At 37.8% G+C, this 20,654-nt stretch overlaps 1 protein-coding gene across 1 annotated transcript in view; it reads right to left on the reverse strand.

Moving 5' to 3' along the window:
* OXTR (oxytocin receptor) overlaps nucleotides 1-19,935 on the reverse strand; it is a 33,214-nt gene extending 13,279 nt beyond the window's left edge. The window contains exons 1-2 of the mRNA XM_003762422.3: nucleotides 19,334-19,935; nucleotides 17,626-18,984 (exon numbers count right to left, since the gene is read on the reverse strand). Coding sequence (XP_003762470.1) covers nucleotides 17,626-18,565 — 940 coding nt within the window. The 5' untranslated portion in view covers nucleotides 18,566-18,984; nucleotides 19,334-19,935. The remainder of the gene's footprint in view (nucleotides 1-17,625; nucleotides 18,985-19,333) is intronic.
* Nucleotides 19,936-20,654: the final 719 nt, after the last annotated feature.

Raw genomic sequence — 20,654 nt, forward strand, 5'->3', positions numbered from 1 at the left:
CAGAAAAATCTCATCCAAAAGTAAAGAAAAAACTCTCAGGTATGATTGCTGAGTGGTGACTAGACACTGACAAAAGTTCCAGTTTTCACAAAAGGGAAGGAGGTAGAGTCAACCATAGGTTAATGGATTTGTTATCAAATCTTGGCAAATTCTAAGATGTATTATTTTAAAAGCTGACTTGTGAGCACGTAGAGAAGGTGCAAGTAGCAACTAAGAGCAGTCATGCAAAATAACCTTCATTTACTATTTTGATTGAGTTACTAGGAAAAATACATCAGAAGAATGCTACGAGCACAAGTATGAATGACACAAAGCCAGGAGGACAAATAATGGATGACATATCTGGGATTCCAAAAAATCTCAACAAATAAGGGTAAAAAGTTGAATTTTTAAAAGGGATAAATGTTAAAAAAAAAAAAATCCTGCACTTGATTTTTTTTCGTTACCAAAGTCTAAGGCAAGGGAAATTAGGTTCAAAAGCTATACATAAATGAATGAATAAGATGAATTAACTGAATGAAAAAGCATTTGTTAGGCACTTATTGTGTTCCAGGCATTTTTGTGCTCAGCACTAGGAATAGTAATGCCAAAAGCAAGATAGATTTTCCCTTCAAGAAGATGACTCATGAGGAGAGTAGTGTTTTGGTCAAGAGAGTTACAGGGATGGAAGGTAGAGAAGATGCAATTGATTGACAGATTTCTTCCAAGAATTGTCCTGTTTACTCATGGAAGAAAGATATAAGAGTTTTAGTAGACTCCAATATCAATATACCAGCAACATGGCATGGCAACCAAAATATAAAATGTAGCATTGTTTCAGTGATTGTTGGCTTTATCATTAGTAGAAGGGGTAGTCCCAAGAAATTAAATCACAGATAGTTTGAGAAATAGAATAAGTAATTTTTCCTTATGTTAAGCCTAAATCTATCATTTTATAACTTTCACTTATGGATCAATGGAGTACTCTGTCAACCCCCTCAGGTTCTGGTGTCTCCCACTCATACCCACCTGAGTTCCCTTGAGTTTTGTGCACATTTTTTATTTATTCTTCTAGGTACGTTTCTTTGTCCCACCCCAATGGAATATATATTCCTTAGGGACCAGGAGAATTTTTGCCTTTGTAGACAAAGTACCTAGCACTGTATCCAACACATAATAAATGCTTGTTGATTTAACAACGTATTGATCATCATTTGGGGAGTTTCTGACCCCTTCATATTTAATTTACTAAGTTTTTCTGTCCCTTATCCCTCCAAATGTTTTTTTTCAAATGGTCTCATTTGATGATAAGCTTTTCTGAACCTTGTTAGACTAATCCTGGAACAAAAGACATGTGGTATACCCCCAAGACCATATTCAACTATTTTCTAATTTGATCAGGCTGGCCAAAGCCTGAGACTCTTCCCCTTCAGAGTGAGGCACCAGCTTAGAACTTTAGTGGCAAAAATTTTATCTAGCTTTCATGAATTGAAGTATTATGTGTAGAGTGAGAGAAATGAGAGTCTACAGACCTCAAGAATATTTTGCTCACAAATCATTCCTGTAATCTAGGGTTCTGGAATTTTATTAAGCATTGATGTCAAGTACAAACCAGTCCATAGTTTTAAGTCTTCTGTTTTAGTCAAATCACAGTTAGAATATTATTAGGTGTGACTGCCATGTTCTATAAAGAACACTGACAAACTGAAATGATTCCAGTGAAGGACTGCCATGGTGGTAAAGGGCTTAATTGAAACTATTATTCAAATAAATTGGGCATGGTTAGCCTAGAGAATGAAAAACAAATGCAACAGAAAGGGATGTCAAAGCTCTATAATATTCATAAGATCATAGTTGTTGGGGCCAGTACAGTGATACGTCTTCAGTGTCATAAATAAGAAAATGCTTGAGAGAGATTAAATAATTGACCCAAGGCCATATTGATAGTTAACATCAGAAGCAGAATTTGAACTATGTTTTCTGATCAAGAGGATAGTGCCCTTTCTAGTATAAAACACTATTTTGTTTGGCATTGTAGAATATAAATAGGATCCATGAGAGGACGTTATAGAGCAATAGAACATAAGTTTAGCATTAGTAAAAAAAAAAAAAAAAAAAAGTTTTACATCATTAATATTCCAGTTGATCTGTGACTTTGCAGATTTAGGTATTCACTCCAACAATGTATTATAAACCACAATTCATCTATACCTGTCCATGTTTACCATAAGTGTCCACTTAAAGGAAAGAGGTCTTCCCTCAGTTACTTTTGCATCATAAGGATAACAGTGGAGCATATAGACTATTAATTGGTAGTTCCTCACTTACATTATGTGATCTTTTTTCTAATCATACATTTTTCCTTGTTTGTAATGTACTACAACCTGCAGATATCCACTATTGACTTCCACTTTCCAATGACCTTTAAAATACATTGGACATACATTTGAAGAATATAATATTCTATGACTCACAGCCAGCAACAGTTGGTATTTAAAGAGATAATTTTCCCTTTTATAAAAAAAATAGACTCCTAAAAACATGGAATCATTAAAATATTCTTTTAGCTTCTCAAAAGGCAGTCCAACTTACTTCTATACAATTCTGGATCCCACTCAAAGTATACTTACAGAAGATGCCCAAGATTATATTTCTATATATGTATATGTGTGTACATATATTGACAGATAGATAGATATGTATCTATATAGATACAGGTAGAGAGAAAGGGGAGAGAGAGAGAGAGCAGACAGACAGACAAAGAAGGAGAGAGAGAAACATAGACAGGGGAGGGAAGGGGGCGGTGTACATGGATAGAGAGAGGGATAGGGAGAAAGATATTTCTCTACCCAATTATATATCATAAGCTGAAAGAGAAGTATTTCTCTTCCACAGTGTTCCTGAGTGGATAGTTATGCCAAACTCTTTTGAGTAGTTATTGATCTTGTAAAAATCTTGTAAAAATTTTATGTAAATGAGGAAATTTTTCATTTATACATACATATATATTAGTAATCAATAATATTTTCTAAGTAACTCCTTTTGCTAATAATGATGTACAAAAACAAGTCAAAAAAGCCTGACCTAATTTCCTCTTCATTGGTGGAAAGTTCTCCCTTTTTATTTTTAAGACTACTAATTTCATTTTCCTCTCTCCTTTTTCTAATCAGATTTACCAAAGGCTTATCTATTTTATTGGCTTTTGCATAGAACCAACTCTTACTTGTATTAATTAGTTCAATAGTTTTTTTACTTTCAATATTTTTAATTTCTCTTTTTAATTTTAGAATTTCCAATTTAGTATTTGATTGGGGGTTTTTAATTTGGTCTTTTTTTAGTTTTTTTACTTGCAAGCCCAATTCATTAATCTTTTCTTTCTCTGTTTTATTCAAGTAAGCCTCTAAGGATATAAAATTCCCTCTTATTACCGCTTAGGCTGCATCCCACAAATTTTGGTATGATGTCTCATCATTGTCATTATCTTGAGTGAAATTATTAATTGTATCTATAATTTGCTGCTTCACCCAATCATTCTTTAAGATGAGATTCTTTAGTTTCCAATTACTTTTTGGTCTATTTCCCCCTAACTTTTTGTTGAATGTAGTTTTTATTGCATCATGATCTGAAAAGAAAGCATTTACTATTTCTGCTTTCTTGCATTTAATTTTGAGGTCTTTATGTCCTAATATATGGTCAATTTTTCAATAGGTTCCATGAACTGCTGAGAAGAAAGTATATTCCTTTCTATCTCCATTCAATTTTCTCCAAAGATCCAACATACCTAATTTTTCTAATATTCTATTTACTTCTTTAATTTCTTTCTTATTTGTTTTGTGGTTTGATTTGTCTAATTCTGAGAGTGCAAGGTTGAGATCTCCTACTATTACAGTTTTGTTGTCTATTTCTTCTTGCAACTCTCTTAACTTCTCCTTTAGGAAGTTGGTGCCATACCACTTGGTGCATATATGTTTAATATTGATATTGCTTCGTTGTTTATGCTACCCTTTAGCAGGATGTAGTTTCCTTCCTTATCTCTTTTAATTAGATCAATTTTTACTTTTGCTTGATCTGAGATAAGGATGGCTACCCCTGCTTTTTTGACTTCACCTGAAGCATATTAGATTTTGCTCCAGCCTTTTACCTTTACTCTATATGTATCTCCCTGCTTTAAATGTGTTTCTTGTAAGAGGAAATTAGAGAAATAATAAGGAGTTATTTTGCTCAACTTTATGCCAATAAATTTGATAACCTAAGTGAAATGGATGACTACCTCCAAAAATATAGACTTCCCAGACTAACAGAGGAGGAAGTAAATTGCTTGAATAGTCCATTTCAGAAAAGAAATAGAACAGGCAATTAAACAACTCCCTAAGAAAAAATCCCCAGGACCAGATGGATTTACATGTGAATTTTACCAAACATTTAAAGAACAATTGGCCCCAATGCTATATAAATTATTTGATAAAATAGGGAATGAAGGAGTCCTACCAAATTCCTTCTATGACACAGACATGGTACTGATACCTAAACCAGGTAGGCTGAAAACAGAGAAAGAAAATTATAGATCAATCTCCCTAATGAATATTGATGCTAAAATCTTAAATAAGATATTAGCAAAAGACTACAGAAAATCATCTCTAAGATAATACACTATGATCAAGTAGGATTTATACCAGGAATGCAGGGCTGGTTCAATATTAGGAAAACTATCAATATAATTGGCCATGTTAATAACAAATTAACAAAAACCATATGATCATCTCAATAGATGCAGAAAAAGCATTTGATAAAATCCAACATCCATTCCTATTAAAAACACTTGAGAGTATAGGAATAAATGGACTTTTCCTTAAAATAATCAGCAGCATCTATTTAAAACCATCAGTAAGCATCATATGTAATGGAGACAAACTGCAACCATTCCCAATAAGATCTGGAGTGAAACAAGGTTGCCCACTATCACCATTACTATTTAATATTGTATTAGAAACGCTAGCTTTAGCAATAAGAGCTGAGAAAGAGATTAAAGGAATAAGAATAGGCAATGAGGAAACCAAATTATCACTCTTTGCCGATGACATGATGGTATACTTAGAGAACCCCAGAGATTCTGCTAAAAAGTTATTAGAAATAATCCACAACTTTAGCAAAGTTGCTGGTTATAAAATAAACCCAATCACTAACAAAATCCAACAGTCAGAGTTACAAAGAGAAATTCCATTTAAAGTAACTACTGATAATATAAAATATTTAGGAATCTATCTGCCAAGGGAAAATCAGAAACTTTATGAGCAAAATTACAGACCACTTTTCACACAAATTAAGTCTGATCTAACCAATTGGAAAATATTAAATGCTCTTGGATAGGGCGAGCAAATATAATAAAGATGACAATATTACCTAAACTAATCTATTTATTTAGCTATACCAATCAGAGTTCCAAAAACTATTTTAATGACCTAGAAAAAATAACAACAAAGTTCATATGGAAAAACAAAAGGTCAAGAATTTCAAGGGAATTAATGAAAAAAAATCAAATGAAGGTGGCTTAGCTGTACCAGATCTAAAATTATATTATAGAGTAGCAGTTACCAAAACTATTTGGTATTGGCTAAGGAATAGATTAGTGGATCAGTGGAATAGATTAGGTTCAAGGGATAAAACAGTCAACAAATATAGCAACCTAGTCTTTGACAAACCCAAAGATCCCAGCTTTTGGGATAAGAACTTACTGTTTGATAAAAATTGCTGGGAAAATTGGAAACTAATATGGCAGAAACTAGGCATTGATCCTACTTAACACCATACACCAAGATAAGGTCAAAATGGGTTCATGACCTAGGCATAAAGAATGAAATTATTAATAAATTAGAGGAACACAGGATAGTTTACCTCTCAGACTGTGGAAGGGAAAGGTCTTTATGACCAAAGAAGAACTAGAGATCATTACTGATCACAAAATAGAAAATTTCGATTATACCAAACTGAAAAGTTTTTGTACAAACAAAACTAATGCAGACAAGATTAGAAGGAAGCAATAAACTGGGAAAATATTTTTACAGTCAAAGGTTCTGATAAAGGCCTCATTTCCAAAATATATGAGAATTAACTCTAATTTATAAAAAATCAAGCCATTCTCCAATTGAAAAATGGTCAAAGGATATGAACAGACAATTCTCAGATGAAGAAATTGAAACTATTTCTAGTCATATGAAAAGATGCTCCAAGTCATTATTAATCAGAGAAATGCAAATTAAGACAACTCTAAGATACCACTACACACCTATCAGATTGGCTAAGATGACAGGAAAAAATAATGATGATTGTTGGAGGGGATGCGGGAAAGCTGGGACATTGATGCATTGTTGGTGGAGTTGTGAATGAATCCAACCATTTTGGAGAGTAGTTTGGAACTATGCTCAAAAAGTTATCAAACTGTGCATACCCTTTGATCCAGCAGTGTTACTACTGGGATTATATCCCAAAGAGATTATAAAGAAGGGAAAGGGACCTGTATGTGCACGAATGTTTGTGGCAGCCCTTTTTGTAGTGGCTAAAAACTGGAAACTGAATGGATGTCCATCAGTTGGAGAATGGCTGAATAAATTGTGGTATATGAATATTATGGAATATTACTGTTCTGTAAGAAATGACCAACAGGATAATTTCTGAAAGGCCTGGAGAGACTTACACGAACTGATGCTGAGTGAAATGAGCAGGACCAGGAGATCATTATATACTTCAACAACAATACTAGATGATGACCAGTTCTGATGGACCAGGCCATCCTCAGCAACGAGATCAACCAAATCATTTCCAGTGGAGCAGTAATGAACTGAACCAGCTATGCCCAGAAAAAGAACTCTGGGAGATGACTAAAAACCATTACATTGAATTCCCAATCCCTATATTTATGCACACCTGCAGTTTTGATTTCCTTCACAAGCTAATTGTACAATATTTCAGAGTCTGATTCTTTTTGGACAGCAAAATAACGTTTTGGTCATGTATACTTATTGTGTATCTAATTTATATTTTAATATATTTAACATCTACTGATCATCCTGCCATCTAGGGAGGGTGAGGGGTAGAGGTGAAAAAATTGGAACAAGAGGTTTGGCAATTGTTAATGCTGTAAAGTTACCCATGCATATATCCTGTAAATAAAAGGCTATTAAATAAAAAAAGAAAGAAAGAAAGAAAATAAAAAAAAACAAAAACAAAAACAAAAAAACAAAAAAGCCTGACCCTGGAAAAATATGCAAGAAGTCCCCAGCTAATAACTTTCTCCCCTACCTTCTTCTTCATTTTATTTCCATTTCTTAAATTGAACTTTTAGAAGAAAAATAACAAGACAAACAATGTCATCCTGGGGCACTAGTCCAAAATTAAAACATTAGTTAGAAACTTAATGTAATTTACAATTGCTGATTCAGCCAAGAAGCCTGATCATTAACTATACAGCTAATTGAAACTTCAAGATAAGGGAATTAAGCATTTGATTGCTCTTGGAAAGCAAATGAAAACAAGCTTGATTTTCTTCATGGACACCTCCTCAGTGAAGTGGGAGGGGGCTGGGAGCTTTTACAACCTGACCTTCCTTCCCACTATGGCTTCAAATGGAAGACCTGAATATCCCCTTCAAGTAGAAATATCCTTCCTACTAGTGCCAGGCTGCTATTCTAATGGAATCTTAGACTTAGAAGGGATATTAAAGATAATCCAGTTTCAAATGACCCATGTTAATATAGTACCTCAGTATTCATAAAACACATTACACATATTATCTCATTTGATTCTCACAACAATCCTGTGAAGTAGATGTTGTTTTTCCCCATTTTATAGATGTAGAGCCACATGAAACTCTGAGAAATTAAATGACTTGTCCAGGGATAGAGAATGTGAAAATATCTGAAGAGGGATATAAATCCAGGATATAAATCTTTTTGCCTCCAAATCTGGTCTTCTAAGCATTATGATCTTTTTTTAAAAATGATTTTTAAGAATTCTGTTTAAATATATACTATGCTTCTTTGACAACAATATTGACAAATAGGCTTTTAGGTTTTTTTCAAACCCTTACAATGATAGGGAACTCACTATTGGCCAATGGTGGAGTGCTCTGATGATTCCTTATGTTAAATCCAAATCTACTTTTCTGTAACTTCTCAGCAAGTATTCCAGTATCAGCTTTTCTCTACTGCTACATTTGTGTCTTTGACTAAAATATGGATAGTACTAATACAAGAAGAGCTACAAAATTCTTCTTTTATTACCCCTTCCTTCTCCAAACCAACAATAATAAATAATTGTTAATCACTTACCATATGCCAGGCATTGGGCTAACTGATGGGGATACAAAGAAAGACCAAAAAAAACCAAAAAAACAAAAAACCAACCTCTTTCCTTGAGGAGTCACTGTCAGTGGAGGAGGACTCTTATAGTCACTGAAACCTGACTCCTTCCCAGGCCATCCTTTCTGGTAGTGACTATACTTTCCTTTAAATCCTCAATTCATTACTCCCATTGGTAAAGTTGGGGTATTCCTTGCTCCCCTTTGCCATTTCCAGGATCTTATGAGTGAGGATCTCTCACTCAGTAACCTCTTCTTTAAGGTTCATTTAATTCATATTGATCAGTCAAGATTCTAGCAACTAGTATATATCAATTGACAGGACACACCTTCCTTCTTTCCTCAAAAAGTTCAGTGACTGATTCAGTTTTTCTCTCCTTCCCAATTCCTGCCCTCTTACTAGGAGGTTTCAACATACACATGGATATTTCTTCAAGTACCCTAGCCTCCCAATTCCTCAACATGCTCATTTTCCATGGCCTACCCCCACAAAATGGACATACCTTTGATCTTGCCAATACCCACAAGTAATCCATGTTCATGAACTAACTCCCCATGTATCTGGTCATAAACTTGTATCATTCCACCTGTCCCTGTGTCTTACAAGCTCTTTCATCGTCACCATGATCTTTACTCTCTCCATTCCTCAGTTCTTTTTCATTCCATTATCCTTGTATTGGCTACATGCTGTCCTCCTTCCCCATCTAAATCTGTCGTCCACTTTTCCTACCACCAGTCTTGCTCTGCCATGCCTCAGTCTTGGACTGCTTCCACCTTCTATTGTCTTCATTCCTATTCCTATTCTCCTAGACAAAGCTGGAGAAAATCAAAAAACTATACTACTGGGTCCACTAACAGCATCAACTGGGCCTTCATTACATCAAGACAATCCTTTACATCTTCCAAATTGATTCTCTATCTTACTCACCACATTGGCTTTCCCAAATGTTTTTGTTCCTCCTCAAACTTCCTATAGAGTCACCTCTCATCAGCCTTTTCATATGAGAACCTTGCTTCATATTTCACAGGCTTGAAATGGCCTCCATGACTTGTCCCTCCTTGCTTGAGTATATCCTTCATTCAGCTGTCAAACTGACCTTCCAAAAGGGCAACTCTGACCATATCACGTTCCTCTTCAATAAACTCCAGGATCAAATATAAAATCCTCTGTTTGGCTTTTAAAGCATTTCATACCCTGACTCTATTCTAATTTGGCAATCTTCTCACATCTTACTCCCATCCATCCAATCTACCTTCCAATGACATTTGCATAATTACTGTTATTGGCACAAGGAGCTCCCCATTCCATGCATTTTCACTAACTATCATTCTCCATGCCGGAAATTCTCTTGTCTCCTCTGCCTCCTGACTTTCCTGGCTTCCTCCAAGCCTCAGCTAAAACCTTACCACTTTCAACAGGAAGTTTTTCCTGTACCTCCTTCCCTCTGAGATTATTTCCAATTAATCCTAAATATAGCTTCTTTATGCAAAGATGGATTGTATGTTGTCTCCCATATTAGAGTGGATGCTCCTTAAGGTCAGGAAATGTTTTGTTTTTTTGTGTTTTGCCTTTCTTTGTACCTTACAAAGGTTTTAGCGCAGAGCCTGATCTATAGGAATTGCTTGGTAAGCGATTATTTTCTTAAATTAACAAACTGGTCACATTCTTAAGTGGTCAACCAGTCAAATCTCATTTATTGAGGCTATACTTATAAATGTTACTTAGGGAAAAGATCATATATTTGAAGCTAGGGAGGAGTGAGGAAGTCCACGTCCAATTCTTTAATTCTATACAAAAGGAAACTGAGGCAAAGACATTAAGTGAATTGCCTAGGATCACATAGTAAGTACTTAAGGTATGATTTGAATTTGGGTATTCTTGACTTCAAGTCTAATACTCTATCTCTTAAATAATGTTATAGTATATCTAAAGTATATATTTGATAGTTATATGGTTATATAGCATATCATGGTAGATGGAATTAAAAAGACAGGTTGAAATCTTACCTTTCCTACCTACTGTGCTATGCTATGTGACTATAATTAAGACACTTGATCTCTCTTTGCCTCAACTTCTCATCATACAGATAAGGATAAAAAAAATTGTCTCATCTGACTATTGTGAGGCTCAAATTAGATAATCAATGGAAAGTGCTTCCTCAATTTTGAAATGCTTTGCAAGCTAAAATACCCTTAATGGCTTTAAGTGAGGGGAGAGCATGTGCAATCTTTATGTTCAAGAACTAGGACCAATGGATAAACAAAAAAAAAACAAAAAAAAAGGTATAAAAGCATTTCAATATATAAGAAATTATCATTATGATTTCAAACATGAAGAGTTGCAAAGTGAAATGCTTCATGTTCTGGCTTTCATGTGATAAGAGATCACTGACCCATTCTCCAGTGTAGGCACATGGATACTGAAATAGAAAACTGTAGGGGAGGTAGAAGAGAGAGGAGTTCTCATCTTCCCACTTAAAAATGTTCCACTCTGACCTAAGAAATCTACTTTATCTACAAAGTGCACTTTAAGAGTACATTTTTCCATAGATTATCAAATTTGAGACTCATAACAGCAGTGAGACAAGTATTTTTATTATTTTTATAGATGAGGAAACTAAGGCAAAAGGAAATCAAAGCTCCATCTATGGTGGGGGGGGAAGAGGGGAACATCTATAGTAAGAAGCAAAAGTGAGAAAGAGACATTTGCCAAGAGGCAAAAACGCAAAATAGAGCTCATTAGCTCTAATCCTTAACTTTCTTTGTTCCTCAGCAGATACTTAAAGTTTCAAGAAAATTTGTATAAACTAGGAGCATAACCAGTAAATCATTCAAAGCAAGTCTGAGATTGTACTGAAGGACTTCTGTTTGGGATGAGGCAGATTAAGAAAAAGAAAAGTCTAACAGCTGTTTAAGGGACACTTTTTGTGCCAACGACTGGGGCACAGATATGTGCCTAACCTACAAGATTGCTGAAAATGATTTTGATTATCCCCCAGACATGTTGATCCTGTAATAATTCTGCTCTTGTAAAAGAAAGTGAAGCAGAAAACAGCTTCAGCAGACGGCAAAAGCCATTCATTCAAGAAATAATAATCAGTAACTGCAGAGGCAGAAAAGGAAGGGTGTTAACAAATAAACATCTACACGCTGAAGACAACTGCCCAAAGACAGAGGTATAAGAAGTGTGCCAACATATCCTCAGAAGTATACAAAGTCCAGAGTGTTTCCTCTTCCAATAGCATGGAAAATCATATCTCTTTGTATATATAGGCAGCACAGAAAGATCCCATGATTTGTTCTCTCTTGTTATTTGCTTTGCTGCCATGTTACATAACTAAAACTTTGCTATCTGATTTTTTATTCCTGCCTAAAGAACTGGAAGGCAATGCACTAAAGGGAAGTTTGAACTATCTTTGTAAAACTATACTAAAACAACTCACAAGCCTGGCTTATGGCAAAGGGAATCAAGATATTGTGAGACTCATTGGAAACTAAGAATGTTGGAGAAAAAGATGCAGAGTTTATGACCTTTAACCTCATTCCTGTTATCCCAGTTTCCTTTATAGTCAGGGACCTTTGCTTTATAATCCTCCAACAGCTGCAAAGATCTCTGCTACCTTTATATTGCTATTACTCCCCATGGGCAAATTTGTGAGAAAAACAGCAATATTTTAAGAGCTAAACATAGTTCATCCATAAATAAATGTCACCTTTTAAAAAATCAGATTGCTTTACTCTTTGATTCCACAATCACGATTTCCATGAACTATGACGTGACAAGGTAGTATCTGGTTATAAAGTCAAAGATGCAGAAAGAATTTTAAAGAGTGTCCATTCCAAATCAGACACTGAAGTCTGGAGAAACTGATCAAAGGTTAGACAACAGAACCAGGACAGAATCCCCATCTCCCAAAACTCTTCATTATTCCACACAAATAGGTCTTAATTATCTCTATATCCTCTTCCTCCCATCTAGAAAGAACTGCACAAGGAAGGATTTAATGAATAATAGCCATCCAATAACATCTCAGAGTGTCAGGTAACCTAATGATGATGATGATAATGATGGTGATGATAGTAATAATGATACCTCATAATGAATATGACACGGTAGAAAGCTCACTGGTTCTCGAGTCAAAATAAATAAATTTAAATTCTGTCTTTGGTCCTCTATGATCTTGAGGAAATCACAACCTCCTTTGATCTCAGTTTCCCACTCTATAAAGTAAGGACATTGAGCTAGATGACTTATGATGATATAAATTATTACTTAGATGATATGATAAGATTATATAAACTATACTAGTTTATGAAGCATTTTTAACCACACAATCTGACTAGGCAAATAGGTGACACAATAGATATAGTTCTGAACTTGCTGTTAGCAAGAAATGAGTTCAAATACAATTTCTGACATTTACCAGCTAGGTAACCCTAAGCTTCCCACCCTGCCTGCCTCAGCTTCCTCAATTATTAAATGGGGTTAACAATAGCCCCTACAATGTGAAATAATATTTGTAAAGTGCTTTGCAGACTTAAAATGTTATACAACTGCTAGCTGTTATTAGTCTAAATATTATCATCTTAATTTTACAGATGGGAAAAATATTCATCCTGGGATGGGGGGAGGAGGGTGACAGAATTCATGCTCATTGATTTTACCTCTATTTTAGTCATATTTTAGGCAAATGTGTGCTGAACAGCAAGATCCAATTGTTAAATTTTTAGTGTGAACACATATCTTAAATACTGTCAAATCCTACAAATCAGGAAAAGTTAAGTGGTTTGCCAAGGTCACAAAACTTTAGCTTTATGAGTCCCAGCTCAAAAAGGCAGAGCTCCTGACTGGTAGCATCTTGAATCCTCCTCAACATTCTAGGCTACATGGCCTCTTTCTACCCCTTCCCAAAGAATTCTGAGCATCAGACAAGGAATAGGAAGGTGAAGGACTAAAAGAACCATACATATCAACTATTGCAAAATAGAAGGAAGGCACTTGCAGCTAAGGAAAATGAGATATACCCCTAACACCACTACCTATTGCCACTTACTCCTCTCCTGAAGTCACCCACCCTAGAGCTAAACCTGAGTAACTCTACTCTAATACTATCCCTCTGCCCTGGGTTCCTCCAGCAACACAACCCCCCCACACACACACACACACACAACTATCAAATACAATCAAATGCCCCAAATATTCAATAGGAAATCCATTGTGATGAACAACATCCCAACTCAGTAAAAGAAGCAAAACTTATTCCTCAACTCACCCCCAACCATGAACTCATGTTCAAATTTAAAATGAGGGTTACCCCATTCAAGTGTGCTATTCCTCCTAGGGGAAGCTGCATTTTTTCAAAGAGGTCAGAGCTTAGGCAAAAGAAAGTTATCTCTTTCAGGCAATCTTTGGGAGAAATATTCCAGGGCAGGAGGTCCTCCTCTACACCCCTCAAATTACACCTTTAATATGGCCAACAATTTCCATGAGACCATAATGATGGTCTCACCTAAAACTAGGATACTTCAAGATAATCTGTTTCTTCCCTTCTCAGGTTCTTTTTTCCCCTTCACTGGCTATTATATGAAACAAACATTTATTGTCATCATATTTTTATACTTACCACTATTTCATATTAATTTTCTCTCTCATACTTTATATAGCTGTTTCTCAAAAGCAAGATTTATTTTTTCTGTGGGTCAGTCATCCTGAAGTTGTGAGGCAGGGATGATAATATGAGTGATAATTTACTTCTTTTAATCATACTTTAGTCAATGTGTGCTGGACAGCAAGAACCAATTGTTAAATTTTTAGTGTGAGCATTTATACCGTGAAAATTGTCAAACCCTACAAATCAGGACTTGATCTATTGCATTATTAATTTCTAGTCTGAAGGAAGTGATAGAGAAAATTAATTTTCAATTAATTAATTTTCAAAGTAGACAACACTTTTTTGGAGAGACGATTATTAAACATTTGCCAGCACATGGATGAAAACAATAAATGGAAGGTAGTATAGCTTTGAATAGGGTTGGCTTAGGACAGGGCATATAATAGTGGCTTAATAAATGTTTATTAACTGACTGACTGCTTGGAATCAGAAGAACCAGGAATCGCAGTCTCCCTTTAACTTGCAAAGAGTCTTGGATTCCAATCTTAGCTCTGATAATACTAATAGTGTCCAAAGCTTCCTGACCCATATGAGGTTTTCTTGACAAAAATACTGGAGTATTCTCATTAGTTTTTCCAGTTTGGAAACCGAGGCAAACAGAGTGAGTTTGTGAGTACCACACCTAGTAAGTACCTGAGGCCTGGATTCAAAAATTTAAGCCTTCCTTACTCCAGATCTAGCATTCTATCTACTCTACTCCCTACCTGCTTCCAAAGTGTGTCATTTATCCATACTATAATCATTGGACTAATTACTGTGTCACTAAAAAAAAATCATTTAATCTCTTACTTATCCATTCCTCTCTCAAGCAACTATTGAAAACCATACATTACAAATGAGTTGCCAGTCTTTGGCAATGGAATTTCTCACACTGAGGAAGCCACAAATATTTAGAGAAATACTCAAGATGACATAGTGCTATAAAGTTTATAAGGATCTTTCTTTATAATGCCTCAGTGGAACTGGTAGGACAAATGACATATTATTATTTTCATTTTACAGAGCAAGAAACTGAAGCTTAGGATCACACAGCTAATAAGTGGCAGAGTCAATATTGGAATCCAGGGTTCTGTGCATTAACTTCATTGTTCTTATGCCTCAGCTGTGACCACACTGAAGAAGAGTAGACTTCCCCAAACAAGATAAGACTTATATTTCCTATTCTGTTTCAGATTGGGGTGGAGAAGGAAGGGAAAGACAGTCTATTAGTTTCCCACTTACATAGTAACCTTTAATAATCCTCAGGATAGCAATGGCAATGGTTTACTTAATGGAATCGTAGAATTCCATGAATCTCTAGAAGAGACCTTAGAGGTCATACTCTCCTTTAAAGGTCATACATATTGGGTTTTAAAGCCAGGTCCTGTGTCTTCAGACTCAATGTATTTGTTCTTTCTATCATGCTAGTTCTCTCATGCTGCCTCTCTCTTTTTATATCTGAAGAAACTGAAATCCATAAAAGTTAGGTGATTTTCCTTAGTCACCCAGGTAATAGCATTTGTAATAGCATTTGAACCCAATTTGTCTGTCTCTAAATCCAGTGTTCTTTCCCCATCATTGCCCGTAAAACTCCCCTATTCTGTTTACAAAGAACTCCATAGTTTTACAATCTTACCTTATTATTCCCCCTAAGTACTTGCTAACCCCTTCCTCGACTGGATACAATGGATGCCATTTAATATTCTTCCAGGTTCCATTTTAAGCCACTTATGGCCACCAAAGAAAGGCCAACTACAAAATCAACATGTGGCCATTTTGGTATAAATAGTCCCTGCCCCGGGATCTAATTTGCCACTTAAGCTTCTCTAAAGTAATTTTCTCCAGACTAATAAGAGAGCCTTTTTTCCAGAGAACATTGCTTGTCCTCACATCCTCTTTCCTGTTATGGACTAAAACTGGATAACCTGTCCCCCTGACCCAACAACCTTCTTGTGTCTGGCCAGACAGCTGTCTCTTGGCCATCTCCTCTCTACTCCTCTCATGCCTAGTGACTCCCACTACTTGATGACCAACCATGATCCCAGGGGACCAAAGTAGAAGCATGATCTATGTTCACCTCTTCTTCCAGAAAGATCACAGACTCAAGATATGGAATGAGACACATTTGGGGGACAAAGAAAATTTGTTATGTTTCACCATGTGTATTTATTACAGGATTTGTTTATCTTTTTAGCAGAGAGTGAAAAAAAGAAGAAGAAAAGAAATACTCATTAATTGAAAAAATAACATTTAGCAAAATTTTTAAAGTGTTGAGTGACTAGATAAAAGTCTTATTTTCACAGCAATAGCACAATCATTCATCCTGGTTTCTGTCTGCATCAGTATTCTTCTCATAACACTATGCATAAAAGAATAATGTTGAAAACCAGAGAAACACCCTGCATAACTCATTTGGCACACACTGTTTTCTTTGGGGGAAATAAAAGTCAGAGAAGCAAAGGAAATCACTGTGACCTAAAATCCCCTTTGCTAATATATTTCCTTGCTCTCTGCAGTATGATTGGGTAACCCTATTAATTAACTAAAGGGAAAACCAAGTTGAGGGACATATAATAGCTAAGTAATATATATGTATGCACATATATATGTATATATACACACATATATATAGTGTGTGCACATAGATGTATGTGTGTATGTATGTGCATATATATACATGTATATTTATATGTATATGCATGTGCATATTTATGCTTGTGAGGGCTGCTAGGTGATGACTGATGCAAAGTTTAACAGCTAAAAAGTGATGAAGGAGAGATTCTCTGTCTCTTTCTCCCAGAACATTTACCTGATAGCTCATATGTCACCATAACTGATATGTCCACATCACTTAACTCGTTCACCCCCAAAGAGCCACATACCCAGTGAGGTGAGTGAAACCACATGTCCTGGCAGGAAGTGTGACAATTTTGAGGACCATAGGTTCATAGACTTAAAGGTAAGGGCATATTAGGTGTTACCTATAAGTTTAGGAGACTTGAACACATTATGACACTATACACCTTGGAAAAAACATTTGGAATCTAAGGAAATAGGTAGAAGTTGCTACCTGTGTGACTTGAAAAAAATCACTTAACTTACCTAAGCCTCTGTTTTCCAACCTGTAAAATTTGGGAGGAAGTGAACTAGATGACTAGAAGTGGACTTTAAGGTCTCTTCCAGTTCAAAATCTATAATCTTAAGAATTCTCCTAGAGAAAGAACAGCATTTGACTAAGGGGAAAGAAAGCACCAGGATTCCTAAGTTTCAGGCAAAATAGAATATACTTCAGCATAGTAGCCTGGTGTCTGCTTTGTTTTGGTGTCATCTCACATGTGGGGATTAGAGGCAGAGGAAGTTGGTCTCTCTATTCTCCCAATCAAAGCTAGATATTGTAAGAACCGTGTTATTCCCTTAAGTCTGGGCAATTCCTCAGATAATAACTCCCCATAGTACCTACCTTGGATAGTCATTGTACCCAAGAGCCATAGACCATCCCATTCCCCCTTCTAGCCTTCTACCTAGAAGCTAAAATGTCACCCACAGAAGGGCTGGGAGAAAGGCTTGTGGTTATGGTTGGTATCCAGTAGCCACAGCTGAGAAGAAATAAGCCCTCCCACCCTTCTGCCTTCCCCTTCTTACTTTCTTTAGGGGCATTGGGATCCCAGACGGACCACATCTGAACGAAGAAGAAAGGAGTCCAGCATACGATGAAAGCCAAGACAATAATAAAGGTCATCTTGATGGTGCGGATTTTGGCCTTGGAGATGAGCTTGACGCTGCTGACGCGAGACAGGGCTGCCCCGTGGCTAGCATCTGCCGCACAGGTAACAGAGGAGGCCAGGGGCCCGGTAGCTCGGGGCTCCTGAGCTGTCTTAAGCTTCAAATTCTGCCAGATTTTAAAGCTGATAAGGCCGTAGCAGGCACTGAGCACCAGCACGGGAATGATGTAGACCGTCAGAGTGATCCAGGTGATATATGCCTTGGGTCCCCAGGGCTGGATGAACACGGCCCAGCAGTCGTACACGCCTTCACTCACTTCCCTCAAGGAGAAGATCTGAATCTGGGGCACGCTGACTACCAGACACACTAACCACGTGCAGAGGACTGACAGGTGGTCCGACTGGCGCCGCAGGGAGCGCAGCGGCTGGCAGATGGCCAGGCAGCGGTCCAGAGACATGAGCAACAACAGATAGGTCGAAGCGAACATACCCACGACCTGCAGGTACTTGACGAGGCGGCAGAGGAAGTCGGGCCCGTAAAAGTGGAAGGTGATGTCCCAGAGGAGCTGGGGCAGCACCTGGAACACAGCCACCACTAGATCGGCGATGCTGAGATGTTTCATGAAAAAGAACATGCGGGAGTGCTTGTGGCGGGTGGTGCGCAGAGCCAGCAGGACGCACAGGTTGCCGGTCAGCGCCAAGAACAGGATCACGCTCAGCACAGTCACCTCCACTTTGGCCATGGCCTCGTTGCGTTGGACGGGGACGGAACTGCGGTTCCTGGAGTTGGAGAGCTCCTGACTCCAGTTGGCGCTGCTGTTCAGAGACCCCGGTTCTGCCGCTTCGCTGGAGCTCTCCATGGTGGGCTGGGGTCTTGCCGATCTTGCTGCCGGTCCAACGACTCACAGCCCGTGGCACCGGGTTCCGGTCATAGCGCTCAGACCGCAAGAGAGAGACCCAGGAGCCGTGCCTAGACGCACCCCACTGCGCGTCTGTGGAGCTGCGCTCCACACTCGCCTCTGCCTGCCGACCAGCCGGGAAGCGCTCTTTATAGGAGAGACTCGCGGGAGGGGGAGCAGCGCGTGGGCCCAGCTGCTCTGCCCCTCCCGCCCCTGCCCGCGCCCCTCCTTCTCCGAGGGGCCAGACAACCAAAAAGGTTTCACACTTGACGGTGCGGGCGTGGGATTGGTGCTGGGGTCCAGAATATATTCCCCTCCACCACCCTAGAGAGTAGGGGAAGCTCCAGGAGCTGGGCTCAGCTGCTCTCCAAAGTCCTAACCTGTAGGTAAACAGAGAGGAAGATAGAAAACCCGGGCGCCCCGCGGTATCACCCCTTCCCACCCACCTTCCAGCCCGCACCCTGCTTTTGAGTCCCTCAGAATTCTGCGAGAGACTTCCAACGCGCAATCTTCTGCAGACTGGATCCGGATCCAAAAGAGCAGCCTAGGATCTTTGCCCGCGCTCCCCGGGATTGCCAGCTTCCCACCTCTCCCGGACTAGCTCTGTCTCCTCGGAGAAGACCAAGCTAAACCTTTCCTATTCCTCTCCATCCCTTTCCTCCGCTCTGCCTTATCCCCTCCAGGGCTAGTGTACCATCCCTTTGCCAGCCAAGTATCCACCGCTCCTACCTGCTACTAAGGGAAACTCGCAGGTGCCCCTAAGTTTGCTCCTCTAGAAAGTTGCTCTTCCCCGTTTTTTGAAGATCTCCCGGGGTTAGATGCAGTTCTGTGGAAATCTCCTCCAACTTCAGCTTCTCCCTGCGTCCTTCTGCCAGGCTATTTAGCTTCAAGCTGAGTCAGGAGGGAAAGGGAGACCAAGGGAGATGCGGAATCTCTTGCAGGAGGCAGTGGTTACAAGGGTGAAGCACCCGGGACTGGCTTAACCACATGCACTGCCAAGAACTGGACTCGAGCAGCTTGGTCGCTAAGAGGCGCAAGAGGCTACAGATTGTTAGATCCTCCTCAAATCCAGCTTTCGTCCTAGCATGCTAATAAACATATTTATTTCCCAGGATGGCAAAAGCAAAAAAGATGGAATGAGCATCGCAAATAGCCCTGATGTTTTCTTCGGTTTTGGGTTTATTTGACTTGTTTCCAAAAGGGAGGACTTTATTTTGATAGAGAAGCCGTTCCTAGAGTACATGATGAAGATCTTTTTAAAATCAAAAACTCATCGTCGTTGTCATCAAGGGAATGTACTCAATATGATATTATAATTGAAGTGCTGATTTAAAAAACAAAGAGTACAGAGCGTGATGGTTTGGGGAATTAATACAACCAAAGCCTTGTTTAGGAAAACTCTGTCTACTTTTAAGTCCCTCTATAAATCACTTAGTTTTCTGATCAAATATTCAGAAAGTCTAAATTCTTGCTTCATAAGTTCAGCTCACATATAATATAAATTGCATTTTACAAACTTCTTTTTTTCACCACAATCCCATGATGTAGTATTTCTCAAACATTATTATCTCTATTTTACAGATGGGAAAACTAAGTCACAAAGGACGTGAAATGGCTTGCCTAAAATCACAGAACTAGCATTACAGGGATCTCATGGATAGTCTCCTTTAGCTTAAATGAGGTATTCCTTAGTATTTGAGGAGGAGTCTTGAAAAATCGTATCTTTCTTTATTAGGCAAAAGCAAGTCCATTTTGCTTGTTTCTATCTTAATGCTGGTTTGCAAATCCTCTGTGGACAAAATTTACATCTTGTATGTTGACAAGAAAACATGAAAAATGGCATCCTTTCCAATTTCCTTCACCACTCATTTTTGGATTTTCTCCTGTTAATGTCAATATTGATAAGAATTAAAAACGGTATTAAAAGTGAGGGAGAAGAGAATCAAACAAATGGGGTTCTATAAAAGTAATAGAAATTACCCTATTCACTGCCTATTTTCCTGTGTTTTTTGTTCGTATTTTCACTTTTCCCTCTATTGAATGTCTAAGA

The sequence above is a fragment of the Sarcophilus harrisii genome, chromosome 1, assembly GCF_902635505.1.
Source record: "Sarcophilus harrisii chromosome 1, mSarHar1.11, whole genome shotgun sequence".
Taxonomy (NCBI): domain Eukaryota; kingdom Metazoa; phylum Chordata; class Mammalia; order Dasyuromorphia; family Dasyuridae; genus Sarcophilus; species Sarcophilus harrisii.